This window comes from Botrytis deweyae (genome assembly GCF_014898535.1).
Source record: "Botrytis deweyae strain B1 chromosome Unknown BDEW_010, whole genome shotgun sequence".
NCBI classification, from domain to species: Eukaryota; Fungi; Ascomycota; class Leotiomycetes; order Helotiales; family Sclerotiniaceae; genus Botrytis; species Botrytis deweyae.
The window spans coordinates 1,126,310-1,146,987 of record NW_024066217.1 but is presented as its reverse complement, the minus strand read 5'-3'; the positions used below and the strand labels follow the sequence as shown (position 1 = coordinate 1,146,987).

Sequence of the window (20,678 nt, the reverse complement as noted above, 5' to 3'; positions counted from 1 at the left end):
CGTGTGAGAGGCCATGAGGACTCTCCAGTCGATACAGGCAGTAATTGAGATATAAGATACAGGATCTAGAGAGATCATTGCCATCACCTGTCATAATTGTATGAGAAAGACGAACAAGAGTTGAGGATAATTGGCACAAAAGCACTTGCTCCTATTGCTGATCAAGATCCTTCATCTAATCGATGAGATGGTTATGAAACTCAGAGGTGAAGGCCGTCATATAATTTTTTTGACATTGGCCGGAACCTTGCGTTGCCCGGTGTCATAAATCTTCAGATTTCAACCTTCACTTAAATCAAAAGTCAATATATCTCGGCTCGCTAGGACCATATCACCTTGGAAACCTCGCACAAAAGAATTTCAGAATATTAAAATCTTCTTCGATCTTGGTTTCTGACTACACAACAACAACAACAAAAACAAAAACACAAACACACACACACACACACACACATATACACACACACACACACATATACACATCAATTCAATAAATTGAATCATCTTTCTTCTCCAATTTTCCACCCCAATTCCCTTTTTTCTCCTTAATAAATTGGAGAATCAGTCAAAATGTCGTCACAAATGAGCGAAGAAGACCAAAAGGCCAACGAGTCTCATTGTCAATGGTTCTATGATATACAAGAGAGGGTTATTGATCCCAGTAGGGAATTGGCAACCCCAGATCAATGGCTAGATGCGGTCAAAGTCATCAAGAAAGATGTCAGAAGTGTCTTTGAGGGCTACAGCAAGGAGACGCATCAATACTTGATCGCGGCCACTACATGGTGGCATTTCTGTGAGAAATAATCTTTTCCAATTCATCTATTGGTACTGACCTCTTTTTATAGTTGTTAGAAGTGGAGTCAATATCCACGATAAACCTGCCTTCATATCTCGACCACGTTACATTAGTCTCGATACGCTACCACCTCAGCTCAGAGATCTTCAAGATACCAACAGTTTTGAGGTTCCTAAGAACCCTGTTCGAGCCCACGCTGTAGCTCCGCCACCATATGAAGTAGCTGAGGTAGATACACCATTTCCTGTCTACACGGGCAAGAAGTATGGAATTGCACAACACTTTGCTGCCGATCCAAATGCTGGTCGTCCTTCTCACGATCGCCAAGTAGTGACCACGTCCGCTTCAACTGAAGCTCCAACACCAGGGTCTTTGTCACTTGGTCAAGCTGGGCGATTGGCTCAGAAGCAGAGTGCTATCCCGAGTGCTGGTCTTGTCGTAGCTCAATATCTTGATCCTGTCCTAAAGCCAAGCCAAAAGGACATCAAGGACGAGACTGCTCGGAAGAAGGCTGAACGCCAAAAAGCAGAGGATGCGGTACGTAACAATGACTTTTCTTCAATCTCTCGGGAAGAGGCTCATCGTATCATGCTGACCCCTATTCCACCTTCTGACTGGGCAAATGAAACGGAAGAAGATGATACTGATCTGTCTGATTCTTCACAGGGGCGAAACATCTACGACGAGGAGACTGGCCAATACTACGATCACAAAGAATACCAGAAGCTCTTGGAGGGTCGCTTAGAGAAGAAAATGCAAGAAATCGTTGAGAAATCTATGGAGGCTCTCAAAAAGCAACTTCAAGAGCAAATAGAATCCCAGAAAGCCAATGCCACCAAACTGCAATTGACTGATGAACCTCTCGAAGACCATATCCTCAAGTCGATGCCTCCAAAGGAAGCAGAACAATTGGCCATCCGAGTGCTTAGGCAATCAAAGCTGCAGGCTGAGCAGGAACAGTTAAAGACCGAGCAGGAAAGAACTAAGACCAAGGAGGAAAAGAAAAAGAACAAGCACCAACTTAAGAGGGAGCGTAGGAGAGAAAAAAATGCAAAAGCTGCGGATAAGGATAACTCTGATGTTGCACAAGACGCTGAAGCATCTCTCGATGTCTCCGCTGATTCTGCTGTTGCTTCTTCTGTTGATCCTACGGTCACGTCTTCCGATGTCCCTGCTGCTGATCCTGCGGCTAATTCTTCTGGTGATGGTGAGGATGGTGATGTCTAGGCTCTCATTCCCCCTCAACCATATGTTTGCTTAACAATCTATGAGCGAGGGGGCATTTGAGGTGGGGAATTTGAGGTGGAGGAAGTGGTTCTTTTGTGCATGTGTGTGAAAACGGTCAGGTTACTGGGTAACTGAGATGATCGAAAATAAAATGTTACTGAGTAACAAAGGTACTTGGTACTGAAATATCACACATTGCCATGGATGGGGAGATTGGGAGGATATTCATTTGTAGAAATCCGAGCCTTGAGCTCCAATAATACAAAATAAACTTCACACACAAGATTAAGCTAAGTATTATCGTGAGGTCTCGAGCTCCTCCCTAGTGCGAAAGATAAGTGATACACTAGATACGTTGGTCATGAATTTCGTAATCGCCTCTCCCAATTACACTTCCAAGCACATCCAAAGCATATAGGTTAGGTTCAAAAACCAATCACAAACCACAAATCACCAGTCACAAGTCACCAGTCACAAGTCACGAAGCACATTCAACAAGTTCTCAATAAAAAGAACGTTATCAAATAAGTCTTCGGTGACAAGGATTCAAGATGAATTCCGAACCATACAATTCACAGTCAAACTCAGAGGGAGGTGCGTCTCTAACTATTGAGAGAATTGCAAAAATGCTTGAGGGTCAACCCGAGCCCGAACCCCCTACCAGTAAATGGTTCGAAGATTCGCATTCAGGTGACATCAATAATGAAAATAATCGCAGAGGCCTGACAGCTCGTTTCACACATCAAACACCTCCATATAGAGGTGGAAACTTAGACCGTGGCCGTGGCCGTGGTCGTGGCAGTCCTTGGCAACAGCGAAATTTCAACTTCCAAAGTGGAAATATCTACATACCAACAAACCAATTTGGTCTGCAAGTAATCGTATTTGGCCCAAATAATGTGCCACCACCACAACCTGGATTTCCACAAGGCTATTGGAACCGAAACACACCTTCTCAACAATCGAATCCACTCAAACGTGGAAGTGAGTCTCAGGACCCTTATCCAGATCGAAAAAATATTAATCGATCAGGCTCACCAAAACGCAATCACCTCGGAGCCAATATGTATGCACCACATGCCCAGCAATCGCAGCCAAGCACATCTATATTCGCCAACTTTAAGCCTGGCAATCCCAATCCTGGATCACAGCAAAGGCCTCCAATAAAACAGGAATCTACATTTGGTGGCTTCAATCGCTTTACGGGTAGTGCTCACTTGGGTTCACCACAATTTAATCAATCACAGCCCGAACTTCTATCGAAGCAGGAATCTATATTTGGTAGCCCTAGTCGCTCTATTACACAACAGCCAAATGCAACTCTACATAGCAATACTTCTACATTTTATAACTTCAAACCTGCTGTCTCTAGACAACCGCCCAAGGTATTGCCTAAAGAGGAATCGATATTCGGTGGTTATGATCGTTTTGCGGGTAATGCTCACTTGGGTTCACTACAACCTCATCAATCACAACCAAGATTACCAATAAAACAGGAATCCAAGTTTGATGGCGCCAATGGCTGCATTGTACAGCAGCCAAATGTACTTCTGAACGCAGTAACTACTACATTTGGTGATTTCAAACCTCGTCCTCCGCTAAATGCATTGACTCAACCTTTACAAGAAGAGTCTGTGTTTGGTGGATTTTCCAGAGCCACAAACAATGGGATATCTCAGACAGATTCACGGAGCGTAGTAAATCAGTTGTCAGACACTTATCGCCAACCACGTATGAGCCATTCTGGAGCACCACACCAGCCTGAACGAGCACTTGATAACATGATCAAAAACGAGGAGGAAGAAGAGCCTTCTCAACCTTCTACCTCAATCCCGAGGCCACCTAAGCCTGTCGTCATCGTTACCGGAAACCTTCTTGGTGATCCAAGTTCGCCAAAGGGTTTGAAAGATCGTGCTAAAACAGAAGCAATTTGCGAGAAAGCTGAGGGTCCCTTACCCCCAACCATTCAGCCGAAGATATTGCCTAATGGTAGAAAAGCTGGTGTTTTTATCGATCAAGAAAAGAAATTCCGGACCACTGGAGAGTATCAATACTTCGATCCGGGTTGCTTCAACTGCGGCGGTAGTGATCATGACGGCTCGATGTGTAAGGAGGGCTGCTATCGATGTGGGAAGGACCATCCGCTTCCACAGTGTCCATACAACATGTGAGCTAGAGAAGCGTCAATTGGCCACCTGTATGTCCGAGGGAAATATGGGTGGAAACTACTGTGTATTGCTTGCTTGTTAAATATACGGCCCTTGGGGTTTGTTTGATACATACCATTCTTGGATTGGATAAATCATTTGATCGATATACAGCTCTTTGGGGGTTTTCTCGATACATACCATTCTTGGATTGGATAAATCATTTGATCGATATACAGCTCTTGGGGTTTGATATATATTACTCTTGGAGTGAATATTTCGTTTAACAAAAGCATACGTCGGTTGTAGAGGGAAATACATAGCATTGATGTAGGAAAAGAAGCTAATGATGATGTTCTGAGAAATTCAGAAAATCGAAACAACAAAATCAAGAAATTGAACATCATTACAACAAATTTTATAACTTGGTCCCAGTGATTTATCATTGTAATGCTTTTTTGATGTACTGGTAGATCGCAAAGGTTGTTCCTAACACGCCATCGCTAGGTTTTGGGCTAATTTTCCCCATTGACCACTGTGATGACTAAGCACCCCATTGAACAAGCTCTCTGGTGCTCCAGCTCTGGAAATTTTGGTCCCCCGCGTTTCTCAAAGATTCACAAGATTCAAAATGGGTTGGTTTTGGGGTGATTCAAATGATGGCGACAAGGATAAATCCCAAGATCCTTTAAAGAATCTCGATCCTAGTTTACGAGAGTTTCTTAAAAAAGAATCACCAGTCAAATACGATTCTACAAAATCTGCGGATACAACGGTTTCGTCGCAAACAAAAACGCCGGAGCTCACATCGACAAGTACGACTGAGGATCCTACAAAACCCAGTGTGCCTTCGCAGAGTTTATACCAAGACGGACGCTACGCACATTTATGGAAAACATACCAACCACAAGCAGAAGTTGAGCAAGCAGCTAAGTCGGATGCCGAAAAGATTCAAGATGTTATCGACGGATATAAATATAGAAAGGCAGAGATTGGAAGGGCAGCTTTGGAGAATTGCGCTTTGGAACAATGGGATGTGAATGAGTGTTTTCGTTCAGGAGGATGGCAAGCTCGATTAACTATGTGCAGAGAGGAGAATAGGAAGCTTGAAAGATGTTATACTATGCAAGGTGTAAGTTTTGAACGCTCCAAAAATGAGAAATTCGAATTCTAATTGGTATAGAAATTCTTGAAAGCTTTAGGCTACTTATCAACCTACGATCGTCCACCTGCAGTCGATGAGCAGATCCAAATGCATGCCGATACATTATATCATCGAATGATTGACCAAGAGAAACAGATTGAAGAAGCAAAAGCAGAAGGAAGACCTGTGCCTATATTTCCTCCGCTCATATCAAAATCAAGACCTGGTCAATCGGATTCTGCACAAGAAAATAATAAGCTCAAGGCATCTGATCTTTCACCGAAGGTACAAGCTTCATTTAAGAAGCGTCTTGAAGGACTGAACGATGATGAGAGACTAGTCGAGGAACGAGCAATTCAGGCCGAAATCGAAGCTGGTGAACAAGTTGCAGGTCAGCTAGGAAAGATCTACGAGAAACAGGATGAAGAAAGAAGGCAAAGGAAAGAGCAGGGCAGGGAGACTATTAGCGACAAATTCTTCTCGATATTCCGTGGGCGATGATGAGAGTCGTGGTATTGCTGCTCAAGACCCGCATATGCCTTCATCTCACCACCTTCACGCGCCAGGTGCTTGGCCTCAAAAATACGAGTATGATGGGGGAAGGCCATAGCAAGGCATCGCACCTTCGAGGTGCTCACCTCTCACCCAAAAGCACCCAGCTTCGTTATCTTGAGGACCTGCCCCCTTTTGGGGCTTCTCATTTTCGAATTTCCTAGTTGGCCAAGTATGTTTGATCGTGTAGATAGAAGAACCCGTGGCAATGTTTTTATACATCGGGAAATTACGAAATCTCCACTTTATTGGTTTGTAAGTAACAGCTATTAGTAGCTTGATTTGTATAGTATTTGGCATTAAATCGGACCTCCCAGGGGAATATGATGATGGCAATGCCCTTACGAGTAAAGGATGGAATAGACATAGGAAAAATAACCTTTTGATATGACCTTCTTGAATGGTTCGCGATAATCTGCATTTTCTTCGGCTCGAGATAAAATTCGCCATAAATCTGGCTATAAATTACCTAGGTATTAACCAGCTAATAATATCGAGCAATTGTCGTTAATCCTCGCCAAAGACTGAATCTTCGTGAGACCCCCTACTACTACACTCAATTTAATAATGTATTTCCAAAACCTTAAATTTCAGTACTTTATCAAAAACACCTAAATGTTAGATTTTTCAATTTCAATTTATAATACTTTTATTAATTGTAATCTAATTTAATTAAAAATTTAATTAAATGATAAAGAATAATGAATTATATTATTTATTATTTTAAGTATAACTCTCTACAAAGAATAAAATAAGAAGCATAGGGTAGAATGTAATAGTATTTGAAGAACTAGTATACTAAATCTGTTCTACAATTTCTAAAAGAAAGAATTCTATATAAAACAGAGCTTTTACTAATATTAATTGGGGCTAGCTCTCTTTATTCTATAATCATATAAACCATACCTTTCAATACTTCCTTTTAAATCAATTATAATAATCTATTATTTCTAGTATTTCTATAAACTTTTTGAATACATTCTTAGTTAATAATTTCGTTAATTTATCTATTATTATTTTGTTTATAGGAATGTAGCTAATATCAACCTTTCCTTTTTGCTTGAGATTCTATATATAATAATATACAATATCGATATGTTTTGATTTGTTAATTAATTGTATATTCTTGATTAGAATTATAATTCCTTGATTATTTCCCTTTATATCAATAGTGAATCTATTTTCTACAACAAATTTCCTATATTCCATATCTCGAAGTATTTGGGCTAATTACTAACCTTATTTTATTATAATCAATTAAATTATATATTCTGATTTAATTATTAATATTAATATAGAATTCTACTTTCGATTCATTCAGAATACTGATCCTCCTCCCAAAAATACAATTACTCTTAATATACTTTTTCTATCAATCATATTATTAGTGTAATCTATATTAAAATAGATTATTAGATTTTGAATTTTCTTTGATCCGAAATACAGCTTATAATTGATTGTTATTCATAAATAGTGTATCACTTTTTACAATTAATTTATATAGAACTCTACTAAATCTTTTATATATTAATTAAGTTTTTTTAAATCAAAGACTATATTGAATTTTAAATATACTATTATATATATCAACTCCCCGATTATATAGCTATATTTAATGGGATCTGCTTATTTGTTGTTCTTTTGAGCCGGTTGAAGTACTTCATAATTATTTATTAATATTGAAATAGGTTTAAATATTTTCTTTATAAATTCGTATTTATTTAATATTTTCTCAAAATATTATTTTTGATTAATATATAGAGTTCTGTTTTTTCTGTTTTTAATAATTCTTATACCTAGAAGCTTTGAGTTTTCAATCTCCCTCAGATTCTTAACATTGAAGATAAAAGTAAATTGTTTATTAAATTACAATATATTATTTAAGTTCTGTATTACAATAGAAAGATCATTTATATATAATAATACCATAATCTTTTTGTTAGAATAAATGAATAAGTATAGATTAGTTAAATTTTATATAAAATTCTATTTGATAAATTACTTCTTTATAAGGTTATTTTAATTATAAGCTGCTTGCTTTAGTTTATATAGGCTATAAAGGATTTCAAGAATATATTTTTGTTTAATATTAATTTTTTATAATATGAATAGGAATATCTTTTCTTTTAGCTTTGCTTTAATAAATACATTCTTTATATTGAAATAATATACCTTAAGGTTTTATAATATTATAATTAATAGAAATGAACAAACTGTTACTGATTATACTGTAAATATAAATATATTGAAAAAGTCAACTTCATACTTTTGTATAAAACCTCTTACTATTAGTCTAGCCTTGAACCATTCTAATAATCCATTTACATTTAATTTTATTATGAATATTTATTTTGTACTAATTAAGTTATTCGTTTTATTGTTATAGATTTGTTACTATATCTTATTCTTTTCCAATTCTTTGATTTTCTGATTAATAGCTGTTTATTATTGTTTACTATAGATTGAATTACTTATTATCTTTTTATATATTTTCGGGATTAATATATTTTTTGCTATTATATTTATAATAATTATTTTTGAAATGAATATATAATCTTTACTTTATTATTCTGTAAAGAACTCTTGATTCGGTTTTAAGTTTGTAATAATAATGAGAAATATATATAAACGCTTAGTATTTTGAAAATCAGTTTTATTATTTTATTTTCTTAATCTTTTTTTTATTATTAATCTAATATTCTCTTTGATCTCTATAATCATATTTATTAGATCGGTATTCAATGATTGTATCATGTATAGAATAATGATTTATAGAATAGTTGCTAATTCTGATATAAATATTTCAATAAGATTTGGGACTTCATTCTCTAAATTATATTCAACTAGTTTGGTAATTATAGATTCTATAGATATTATATCTATAATTTCAATTGTGATTTTATAAGGTTTTTCTATTAATTATTATTTTAATAAAATATTCTATATTTCCTATCCTTCTACGAATTTTCTTTTTAAAGTAATAGAGTACAGTTTCAGATTTATTTTATTTTCTAATAAATCTTTAAAGAATATATAATTGCTTATCTTTATCACTATATATTTATTCGGGGTATATATCCATAATTGCTTTATAGTATAATCATTATATCTAATAAATATATCTATTCTTGCCCTATCTATTAATTTATTTCGATGAGCATTACTAGGGTGAGATACTAGATCAATATAAGAATAGTATTTTGATTTCCATATCTTAATGTATATTATTGATGATATTATTTTAATCCATGCTTTATATGGTGATACTTGCTTTTTCTTTACTTGTATATTCATATCCCATTATTGGCTAACAGATATTTCTTTACATCTTTATTTAATCTCGAATTCATCCATCTATAGTTCTATATATATTCTGTTTCTAATATATATATTTATTTTTATTATATAATCCCAAAATTCAATTAATATTACTAAATCTTTAAGTATTATATGAACATTCGATTAGGTAGTTTGAATTACCCATTCGGCTATACCGTTTTGATTTGAGATATATATATATATTGATTGTTGTTATATGCCTAATTTATCTTACTATTCCTATAATATTTTCTTGATCTCTAAAATATTGTTAATATATATTACTTTAATTAGGAATTTACTCTTTTGCTCTATACTAACTCTCTATTTCTTTAGTTTTTTAATAATATTATTCTTTTTTTTTAGATATATTATTTAAATTTTTTTTATTCAGCTATAGATTATTTCTATAAAGTATTACTTTTTTTGGAATAATACTGGAAATAATCCCAATATATCCAGTAATATAAAAACTAGTAATTGTTTTTTATGCTTTAAGAGAACTATACTGTAGTGCTTTTTCATTTTTATTGTTATATATATTTCACAAAGTTTTAGGTTTATAAATAGCTTGATATCTTTTTTTAGGGTTATAATCAGATATAATTTACTTAAAACTCTATATCCTATATATTCAAAATAATAATGTTATAACTAGTATCGATTTAGGTAGTTTTGTTGTTGAATATCTATCTTATCTATTTTATCTTTACTATAAACAATATCCTTAACTTCTAATAAAACTTTCTTATTCTCCTTTATAGCTGAAAGTACAGTATTAAAATTACTGGTAATAATATTTACAATTATATAAATTCTATAAAAATTGTTTATAGATAATAGGATTTTTTTATTTTTATAAAAATATATTTTCTTGTTATTGAAGGTTTTCTTAGTATTAAATTCTTTATAAAACAATCTTATAGATAATAAGCTTATTCCTAATTCTAGAATATATAATGTCTTTAACTTATATATTCTTTTATTTTATTTTATTTCTATTATTTTATATTCTTTTGTAATCAATTCTTTTTCTTCAATCTTTATTTATTTTAATCTGAAAAGTGGCTTTAAACTAGATAGAAGATAGTATTAATTAATTATATATAATAAATAGTTAGTATTTATAATCTATTCTCTGGTATTATTATAGAAGGATATATATATAGATTTATTTGGATAGTGATAAGATTCTTTTTTATCTAAGGTTTCAGTTATAATATAATTGTAATTGTATATAAAATGGAAAATTAGATTGCTGAAAGAAGATTTATAGTTTTTTTAATTTAAACTTACTTAATATCTCGAAAAGGATAATAACTTTTTAATCGGATTATTCTTGATATAGATCTGAATATCTTCCTTATACAGATAGTTTTATATAATGTAATCCAGATCATTGCAATAGAAATATTCTTTTTCTTTACTTAAACTATAGAATCTTTTTTTAAAACTTTAATAATAGCTTTTATTATATTATTTACAATCTTAATAATTTTGTATGATTATTATTATACTTATATTTCTATCTTTATCTATTATAAAAGTATTTTTAAAGGCAATTGTTTTGTTTATAGCTTGAATCTTTTCAAATTTGATTGTGAAATTAAGGTTTTGAGTATTAATTGCTTTAATAGTAATATTAAAGCGTTTTGACAATCCTTGAATAAAGAATTCTAGAATAATATCCTTAATCAACAAATCCTTCTGTATTATCTCTACTTCAATTATCTCTTTTCGAATTAAATATATTTCGTTTTAGTTTTTCTTGATTATAGCACCCTTCTTTAGCTTCTATATTATTAATTATATGAATTTGTTTTGTAATTTTTAAAAGATAACACATTTATACTTTATCTTTAATTTGATTTACTTATTACTAAACTCAACAATATCTTCAATAAGTTTATTATTTATATTATTAATATATTGAATAATAAAAAGTTCTATATCAGCTTAGATTTTCTCTATTCTATATACTACATCCACCAATTCGATAAAATCTACATAAAATACTCTATATACAGTTATATTATTTGTAATAATATAACCCTATCCTTTCTTTATGAAATATAGCTTTATTATTTTAAACTAATAATATTAGTTCTTTTTATCCAATATTAAGATCTTTAACTCTCTACTATCAAAATCATTTCCTATAATTGTAAATATTATTATCAATCTTAGTTTTGATATATTACGAGATAGGGATATTAATTTGCTTTTTCCCTTAATATAATTTGAATTTTCACACAAAATAAATATATCTTTTTCGGGGATTTTTGATTTTGTATTGATAAGAAGCCTCTACTATAACTCTTTATCAATAAAAAGCTTCTACTATAACTCTTTTCGATTTGATTTAAACCTCTACTTTTCTCTTATACCTTTACAACTTATTCTTTTTGTTATATAGACCTCTGCCTCTTCTCTTAATTATATAAGCCTTTGCCTTCTTTCTTACACCTCTGTATATTCCTTTCTGCTAATAGTTTCTAATCCAGATACAAACCCAGGCTTATAACCTGTTTTAAGTATAACTTTCTATAGGAAATAAGATAAGAAACATAAAATAGAATATAATAGTATTTGAAGAACTAATATATTAAGTCTATTTTACAATTTCCAAGAGGAAAAGCTCTATATAGAACAGAGCTTTTACTAGTACTAATTAAGACTAGCTCCCCCTACTCCATAATCACGTGAACCACACCTTTCAATATTTATATAATTTTTGATTATTTTAAATCAATATTAATCGAATTGGAAATTTTGAAACGAAAGTTTGAAAATGATTAAAAGTAATTTATAAATATATCAATTTTCAATCTCAAAATCGAATTTATATTTTACTTATTTTCAATTCTATAATTATTACTTTAATATATTTATAAAACTATATATCAATTCCTTTAATTGAAATATTAATTATTTTAAAAAGTTTATTCAATTTGAAGATATATTGATAAATTCAGAAATGATTGAAATTAAATTTCAAAATTGATGAGGTATAAAAAATCGCTTATTTTTTTGGAACCACGTTATCAAATTGAGTGTAGCCGACGGATAATACTCTCCTAGATAAGACTATCCGATCGGGTGTGCCCGCTTGTTTTAGCAGCCGGATCCGGTAAATCCTCAGACCACATGTCTGTCTTTGATGCCAATTGTTCATTCAACGAAGGTTCTAAAGCTCTTCGGGTACCTTTTCCAGGATCACAAAGTCTTGACGGGTGACATTGATACATTGAGTCGTCCAAGATTTTAGTTGTGGCTTTGTCCGATATCGCTACCATAAAGTTTTGTCTCGAACAAAACAAATCGATTTCTCTTTGAAATTTCTCATTTCTCAATACAATCTATCAATTCTATCAATTCTATCTTCAATGGATATCCCCATCGCTGCTAATGTTCTCGGAACATTAGGTGCAATATGTTGGTCCATCCAAGTACGTCCCTCCCCGCCTTTGAGGTACCCCCTCCTTGCCCCATCACTCCCTCTCTCTTTTCACCCCATCTTCTCAACTGTAACTCCCCTTCATTCTCACGCTAACACCCCCCTTAGCTCATACCCCAGATAATCATAAATTATAACCGGCACCACACAATCGGGCTCCAACGCTCTATGATGCTACTCTGGGCTTGTGCTGGCGTGCCTTTAGGGGCATTTAATATCGCATCTGGATTCAATGTTGCGCTGTTAGTGCAGCCGCAGATACTAACTGTTTTGAGTTTGATTACTTGGGGACAGTGCTTGTATTATAGTGAAGTATGTTTCTTATCTTTTGAACAGGATAGAGGAATGGAGGGGAGGGGTTGTGTATGAGGAATGCATGATGGATTGCTAATTTTGAGATTCAGGGTTGGAGTTTGAAGAAATGTGTTTTGGTTACGGGAGGTCTTGGGATGGTGTTTGGAGGTATTGAAGTAGCATTTGTTGCGGGGTTGAAGGTATGCTAAATATCATGCATGGCTTAGTTGGTTGCAGTCATTAAAGATCACGATTAGGCCGGTCAACGTAGAGATCTCGAATGGCCCGTCATATTGATGGGTGTAATGTCAGCTGTTCTATTGTCAGCTGGAGTATTGAGACACTACTATGATATCTATGTTCATCGTACTGTCCGTGGTATCTCATTCATCTTTGTAGGTATTGATGCTGCTGGAGATGTATTTTCTCTAGTTTCTGTTTGTAAGTCTGATTCCTCTTCATGGCCCGTCTTCAAATCAAACCTGATGTCTTAGTCTTCCAACCACACCTTGATATACTGGGGCTAGTAATTTACGCCTCGGAGTTTATTCTTTGGTGTGGAGTATTTGCTTGTGGTGGATACTTCAACCTTCTACCTTGGATCAAAAGAAAGATTCAAAAGAGAAGCGAGAGTGAAGGGGGAAATAGAAATGCAACTGAGAATGTGGTAGCTGTTGAAGAGGGAATTTCACATGATATTGAGATGGAAAGAATGAATTCAGTTGGTTCAAGGACAGTTTTCAGAACTCCTGGGTCAATAAATAGTGTAGATAGAGTAGATCTGTAAAGAAATTATTGCTAGGCTGACAATTATATTGCTTTTGCGAGACAGGGCTCATTCAATCACTTCCCATCCTTCCTCGTTGCTTTCGCTGGCCGCATAAATAAGCTTCTTTTCTGACTTCAAACTCGGACATTCCAATATACCAATAGGTTTCACATTATAGCTATCCGTCCACCAATCTCCACCAGCTGATTCAATTAGTACATGACCACAAAACAAAAGGGCAGATAGGATAACCTACTTCTCCAGATATCTGGGGAACAACCGTTCGTAAGTCCATCAGGCAAATGAACATGTCCAAAAGAATTGTACCTGTTCCCAAAAGCTGTTATTGCAATCTTATGTTTTCCTGGCCCAAGAGATGTGATATCTAGTGTTCGAGGTTGAAAAGCTATACGCCCAAGCTTTTGTTTTGTGTCAGCTAAAGCCACAGCGAGTATTGGTGAAGAATATTCAGGTACTGAAAGATGAATAATTGTATCAGGGCTCGTTGGTGGTATTGATATATCGCAGATGTAGGTTAAGTTCCCAGCATAGAATGGGAGACCTTGTTTTGTAATATCTCCCCAGGATACTGTTCTCGGTTCTTGAAGATAATATGAGTCTGTACCAAGAGAACTATTATGCTTGTTACCAACAAAAAAGTTGCCCAACAAATAAAGACGTTCGATATTTGTCAGAATTCCAAAAGGAAAAGAAAGCGTAAGAGTATTCCTCCCAGGTCTGATTGTGTAGGCTGGTATCTCCAAAGTTCGGATGTCTTCATCAACCCACCAGCCATCAAATTTTTGGGAATCAAACTCGGTCCTGTTTAACTTAATTTTCATTCCTTCAATATTTTCCAGTGCAAGTTTTGTTGGCTTATTGTTATTTAATGCTGATATTATCAGAAAACGCATGGTTACATACGTCTTTGGAGCTCTTTCTGAAGCCGGCACCGACCAAGGTTGTCTAAACGCTGCTCCCTTGCGAGGTAATTTCAGTCGATCCCGAATGGCATTGTCAATTTTGAGAACTTCCGTACAATCCGACCAATGTTCATCAGAATCTAGTTTGTAGGATGCATAGTCAAGTATGAGGACATTGGGCTCGGAAAATTCTACTTCTGCGAGAGTAACATCTCCTTCAAGTATAGGAATTTTCTCAAAAGTCTTAACAAATGGTAAAATCTCTGTGATAGATTGCCTTGTCCTTGGTCTCAATCGCATGAGAAGACTTGCGCATCCTTCAAACTTATAGTGCAATTGTGTCCAGCCCTTTGAAAGTTGACTAGGCATCAAAGCCTCTTCTCCATTGAAAGTGTCCATTTCTGAAACATCCCATTGGCCTTTCAGCTCAATCTTCGTCATGATTGGAGAATTGCGATCTGTATTACAGATGAAGATATATCTTTCAGCTCCATCTTCCCTCATCTGATACAACAAATGCTCAGTAGATGAGCCATTCTCATTTGTTACTCTAAGATCACGATAATCATTCAGTACACACAAAATATTCTGCTGGCTCCAGAATACGTCAATACTATGCTTGATGGTGGGCTTCTCTGACGGGACTGTGGCATCGATCAATCTAGAGAATCCAATTAGTACTTTTCAACCACAAAAATCATGGGCCAAGAATCAATAGAGCCATTAATTGTAATGCAGTTTCACTTACTCGGGTGAACTACCAGCAATGATTACATGACCACCAGCTTTTGAGAATGCTTGTAAGACCTTAAGTGTTGATGATCTGATGGTGCGTAAATTCGGCACAATAATCGCTTCATATTCACAAAATCCTACTGCCAGCTTTTTGCCTTTCTGGGTTTTACTCACTTGAGTTGGCAATAAGCTCTCAGATATAAAATCAAAGTCAATTAAACCATGAAGTAACCAATTTGTGAGGTCGGAGAATGCACGATCACGAGATCCTGCCTCATCACCACTTTGATCAGGACCAAAGCATAGCCAATAGCTCTCAATCGGATGAATGACACCAACTCGAGTGACAGCTCTTCCTCGGGTCATTGCAACACCAACTCTTGCAAAATGATCTTCAACATAACCATACTCTTTGTACCAGGGACTTTGATAATTTATGGACGCTGGATAGTCTCTTTTCCCTTCTCCAGCCATGCTTAACCAAGCAAGATGATGAACACGGAAAGTGATACCAAGAGCTGCTTGCCAATCACCACAACCTTTATGACCCTCGAATGTGAAATACCAATGAGTAACACCATATATTTCACACATTGTACCTCGACGACCCATTTGTCTAGAAACACTAGAAGCTTGTTTCGCTGTATTGTATTCGACACCATCAACAAGTAAGTCTATGCCCGGCATATCCATGTTTCGGTAACATCGCATAGCTTCACCAAGAGCTGTAGTTTGAGAATAAAGGGTTGGCTCTTCCATCATGTGTCCATCCAGGTACAAGTTGTTTTTCCGACACCAACCACTAATTTGATCAATAAAAGCAGAGACAAATCTTTCACAAACATGATCATGATATCGATACCTTGATAAACTTGGTTTGTCATTCGGAAGATTCCATATAACTTGTGGCAAGGATTCCACAATGTCAGCATGGTACTCTTTTTCGAAACTTTCCGGCAAATTGGTGGTCCACGGAAGAAATATATCTTCGTTAGCTCGGGGATGAGGAAGGCGTATTTTGGTAGCGAACTGGGGCTCATCGGTGAATATGCAGGGTATAACAGTTCCAAATTTGTCGCCGCACTTCTTCTTGTAAGCTTCATGCGTCATCTCAATAAATCGAGCCATTGCATCTTCGCTAAGAGTATCGATATATGTTTGATCATTGAACCAAGATGAATTAGGATTCGTCTCAACATAGGCATACCACACGTTCTCCCCGTGCTCGTCCTTTTTCAGAATACGGCTTGATTTAAGTGTACCATTGTTATCCAACTCGATATCAAACCTTGCTATGAGGTGTCCATTCTCACTCCTACTAGCTCTGGCAGACGCGGGAGCACCTCTGTATATGAATTGAATCAGAACATGAGGGGAATTTGATTGGTTCATAACTTACCCTCCAAGTGGTACTGTTCCATAAGCATGAGGTGTGAAAAGAAGATGTTTCCCTTTATGCTCGGGATATTTCTCAATAACCTTTCCACCAGCAGCTCCAGAAGGCCATCTATCATCATCATATAAACAAGCCAACATATGTTTAGTTTCGGCATAGTCAACACAAGCACGTATCAAATCCATGAATTCTGTTCCCATATATTCTATATCAAGACCAGTGCGAACATGCATATGAAATCCCCCCAGCCCCATCTCTGCGAAATAATCAATTTGACGGAGGAGTTGTCCCTTGTCGAGCTTTGTGTTCCATGCCCAGAAAGGACAACCTCGATACTCCGATGATGGATTCTTGAACAATTGAGAATCATAAGGTAAAGAACTCTTAGGATAACTCAAGGGATTGGGAGTTTTTGATGATACATCTTGATTCCTGGGTTGGCTTCTTCCTTGGAGAGCCTTGCTGATGAAGGAGGGAATTGGTATATAATCCATTATGGCACCATCCGTTGAATTGCAAAATGGCATGAACTTTGAAATATTATGAAAGGGAACCAACCTGGTAACACTGAAGTAAGCATTTCAATAGCAACCTTTACAACGAGTTTCACTACGCCACCTCAAAGGATTGTATGAGCATCTGAATGATTGGTTGAAGGAGTCGTGTGCATAGTAATATATCGAATGATACGAATACATTGCTGGGGCAACCAAGCGCGATGGGGTGTGGGGTAAGCAGGCTATAGTGTGTATTTATAATATTACAACCTCAATCTATTGAAACATTAGACAGTCGCGTAACTCTGTGACAAACGCGACATCAATGACGAGAGAGAGATATCTTCCTCTCCCAATCAAGTAGAAATGGAGTCCAGTAAGTAGATACTTGGCTTTTGGAGAAAATTGATGCTAATTGATTCAAAGCTAGAGAAGAGCGCATGCAACAACGGTTACGAGGAGGTGCCCAGTAAGTTTTAAGAATTAACCCCTCTTCGTTATGCGGAATTGACCATTGATTGTGTAGACGTCAAGTCAAAGATGTCGACTTCGGTTTTATGTTACCAGCTTTTGCTGCACCCCCGCCAGCAGCAGAACCATCTCCAGTTCCAACTCCAGCGCCAACAATTCCAAATTCACTTCCAGAAGCTCCAGCAAATCCAGAAACTCCTCAACCCGAATTACCTTCACAGCCCATAAATCAAACACCTGCTACTGCGACCAGAAGTCGCGATAGATCCTCGAATATACTAGGCTTACAATCGAATAACGTTACAAGATCTAATACTGGGAATGACGCAAATACGTCCGCAAAGAGAAGGAAGTTGGAGACTGATGAGCCACCATCTTCTTCTACCAGGAGTATGCGGTCTTCTCGGAGCTCTGCTAGGAAAGATGTATATGATTTACCAGAAGATGAAGAGCTAGAACAACCTGTGACGGATCATTCAAATTTGTCAATATTAGAAGCGTCCAAGGAAAATGTTTCAGAATCAGGAATGGCAGAGACTGCCTTATCACCTACCCATCTACCTTCTGAGCCAATTGAGTCCATCGAAAGAGATCCTTCAAATGAAATTGGATTGGAAGAAGTCGAGGTCGAGGTCGAGGAAGACTCGTTGGTGGACGCAAACACGTCGTTAGAAGAAGAAGCCGCCCTCGCTGTAGTGAAAGCAACAAAATCTCCCAGAAAGCTACCACGTCCATCACGGAACAAAAGAAAGAGAGACGAGCCATCTTCCGAACCTTTAGCCGTAGAAGAATCGGTTCTTGCTGCAGTTGACACACTGGATACCACTAACGACGATACTGAGGAAGTTCTACCTCAAAAACCGAGACGATCTCGTCGAAAGTCGGCTTTGCAGGAAGATGTAGGAGTCAACGAGGAAGAAATGATTGAAAACAATACCGAGCAAGCGGAAGCGATAGACGATTATGAAGCCGCAGTAACATTGAAGAAAAGTCGAGGACGGAGAATATCCAGAAATATTGTTGCTTCCGATGAATCTATTCCAGAAGATGCTGCACCTCTTAGATCTCCCATCGCAAAGAAAAAGCGAGGTAGGGTTCGACAAGTTACTAGTCCAGTACAGCAACGTCAACCAGCACCTCCGAAGTCCAAACCTCAAAGGGCAGAGAAGAAGATCAAGAAACAGAAAGTTCGCGAAGGAAGCCCGATACCTGTTATTGTACATCGTTTAACAAAAGGTCCTGTGTATGATGATGACGATTCGGATGCTGAGATTCTGAATTCCGAAATACCATGTGCGACAAGAGCAGGTGTCAATGCGGTGGATGTTCTTGGTCAAATTTGCCAAGAGCTAGTTACTGCTGGCTTAGAAACTCTTGGGGATAATGCTGTTAAAACTCAGGACGCTGCTCAAAGACTTGAATATAAAACCAAAATCCGAGCTGTAGATAGTTTTGGTAAAGAATTGCGAGTCCGCCTTCTAGAACATGTAAGTACTCCACTACTAATAATTGCATTCTCCGCTAACGTCTTCCAAGACAATCAACCTCGACAATTCGTACTCTCTTGAGAAACGTCTGCGCGAAGGCCAGAGAAAGAAGCTCTCTTTGCGAGAGGAAATCCTTCGTGTAAGAGCAGAGCGAGAGAAAGTCGCTCTACGCATGGATGGAATCCGAATTGCTCACGAGAAAAACTCTCATGATGCTCAGGTAATGCTCCCCCGTCTTGTTAAAGTTGCCTTTCACTAACATTGCATCACAGCAACGAGAAGTTCTCAACACAACAGTTCATGATATCGAACTTGCAGTCGAGCGAGGGAAATCTTCTTCCGATCATACGGATGACGGGAAAGCAAATATAGAGCTCATGTTGAAACGCATCGCTTCTGAAGCAAGTAGTGCAAGTGATGATGGAGGCGTTCTCAAACAGATCAAGGCATTCAATGCATTTATGGAAAGGGCTGCATTGGCGTTGGAGGGAAAGAAGGCTGCTTGAATGATTTTGATACCCCCTGGAAATGAATTGTATATTTTGCTTCTTGCCTACCTACGAACTCTGAATTTCCTGTAGAGTAATATCCACAATACATGAAGTTGATATATGGATATCTGGTCTAGCATCATATACCACAGTTCGTGTGAATTTCTGTTCATGTTCATGTCGACCCTAAAGTCCATATATTTCCACATGTCGACTCGCTAGCGACGGGAACAAGCTATCTGCTCATGAAAATATGTATCCCTATCCCTATCCCAATCCCATCCCGTTTCATCTCATCTCACCGGATCAACACCCACTCACCAACCTATCTTTTTCCGTTTCCTCACACTCCCTCCCGCCTATTTTACCCGTCTGTCACGTTGCTGGGTAGTCCAATATCTCATCGCAAGTTTCTTAGCATGAGCAAACTCATCCTTTAATACTTAGGTCAGCGAAGCTGAATGTCTATATGCATCCGCACCAATTTACTTGTCTTTTACCTCAAGAATCATTCGGGGAAGGTAGGGTCAGAGATTTACAAAATGAATCACCTCAAATGATTAGCAAGACTATTTATTCATTTTAATGTTCATTGTTATTTCTATACTAACAATGCTAATTGTAATCCGTTTGTCCCGTTTTTAACCCAAGTCCCTCATGATGTGGTATCGATACTGAATTTTCCTAAAATAACTCCTTCGAAAAACAAAAAATCTCAACACACCACTCCATTATCCTATCCCTTGAAAACTCCTGTCCAAAAATAACAAGTACAAGACAAAAAAGACGAGAAAAAGCTCTCATTCGGAGCCCAGTGGTGTTTCATGTTACTCCATTGAATATAAAACAAGCAAAAGAAGAGCAAAAACAAGAAAAACACCAAGTTCCATACCGAATACCATTTGATACCTCCAACTCCATTATAAACATTATAATCCAACACTTTAATCCATCCTCGATTCTCATTCCGG

General features: G+C 36.4%; 6 protein-coding genes across 6 annotated transcripts; 5 read left to right on the top strand and 1 right to left on the bottom strand.

Annotated features, from left to right (window-relative positions):
* Window positions 1–419: 419 nt before the first annotated feature.
* EAE98_005416 (uncharacterized protein) lies at window positions 420–2,026 on the top strand (the record flags this gene model as incomplete). The annotated part of the gene is made up of 2 exons (XM_038953038.1): window positions 420–796; window positions 849–2,026. The coding sequence occupies exons 1-2, from the start codon at window positions 571–573 to the stop codon at window positions 2,024–2,026; spliced, it is 1,404 nt and encodes a 467-aa protein (XP_038810880.1). The 5' UTR covers window positions 420–570.
* A 551-nt stretch (window positions 2,027–2,577) lies between these two features.
* Window positions 2,578–4,197, top strand: EAE98_005415 (uncharacterized protein; the record flags this gene model as incomplete). Its single annotated transcript, XM_038953037.1, has 1 exon — window positions 2,578–4,197. One exon carries the CDS (start codon window positions 2,578–2,580, stop codon window positions 4,195–4,197), a length of 1,620 nt encoding a protein of 539 aa, XP_038810879.1.
* Window positions 4,198–4,804: 607 nt separating this feature from the next.
* EAE98_005414 (uncharacterized protein) lies at window positions 4,805–6,391 on the top strand (the record flags this gene model as incomplete). Its single annotated transcript, XM_038953036.1, has 2 exons — window positions 4,805–5,305; window positions 5,357–6,391. 2 exons carry the CDS (start codon window positions 4,805–4,807, stop codon window positions 5,816–5,818), a joined length of 963 nt encoding a protein of 320 aa, XP_038810878.1. The 3' UTR covers window positions 5,819–6,391.
* Window positions 6,392–12,327: 5,936 nt separating this feature from the next.
* On the top strand, window positions 12,328–13,737 carry EAE98_005413 (uncharacterized protein). The gene is made up of 5 exons (XM_038953035.1): window positions 12,328–12,636; window positions 12,753–12,956; window positions 13,049–13,138; window positions 13,196–13,379; window positions 13,433–13,737. The coding sequence occupies exons 1-5, from the start codon at window positions 12,574–12,576 to the stop codon at window positions 13,723–13,725; spliced, it is 834 nt and encodes a 277-aa protein (XP_038810877.1). The 5' UTR covers window positions 12,328–12,573; the 3' UTR covers window positions 13,726–13,737.
* A 36-nt stretch (window positions 13,738–13,773) lies between these two features.
* On the bottom strand, window positions 13,774–17,255 carry EAE98_005412 (uncharacterized protein; the record flags this gene model as incomplete). The annotated part of the gene is made up of 4 exons (XM_038953034.1): window positions 13,774–13,910; window positions 13,964–15,291; window positions 15,379–16,710; window positions 16,765–17,255. The coding sequence occupies 4 exons, from the start codon at window positions 17,253–17,255 to the stop codon at window positions 13,774–13,776; spliced, it is 3,288 nt and encodes a 1,095-aa protein (XP_038810876.1).
* A 369-nt stretch (window positions 17,256–17,624) lies between these two features.
* On the top strand, window positions 17,625–19,722 carry EAE98_005411 (uncharacterized protein; the record flags this gene model as incomplete). Its single annotated transcript, XM_038953033.1, has 5 exons — window positions 17,625–17,634; window positions 17,685–17,727; window positions 17,785–19,216; window positions 19,266–19,436; window positions 19,489–19,722. 5 exons carry the CDS (start codon window positions 17,625–17,627, stop codon window positions 19,720–19,722), a joined length of 1,890 nt encoding a protein of 629 aa, XP_038810875.1.
* Window positions 19,723–20,678: the final 956 nt, after the last annotated feature.

Bases quoted from the DNA above. Each gene is read 5' to 3' on its own strand.
- EAE98_005413 (XM_038953035.1), top strand. From the start codon at position 12,574: ATGGATATCCCCATCGCTGCTAATGTTCTCGGAACATTAGGTGCAATA. The intron at 12,637-12,752 runs GTACGTCCCTCC...CACCCCCCTTAG, and splicing joins CAATATGTTGGTCCATCCAA to CTCATACCCCAGATAATCAT. The intron at 13,139-13,195 runs GTATGCTAAATA...GATCACGATTAG, and splicing joins CATTTGTTGCGGGGTTGAAG to GCCGGTCAACGTAGAGATCT.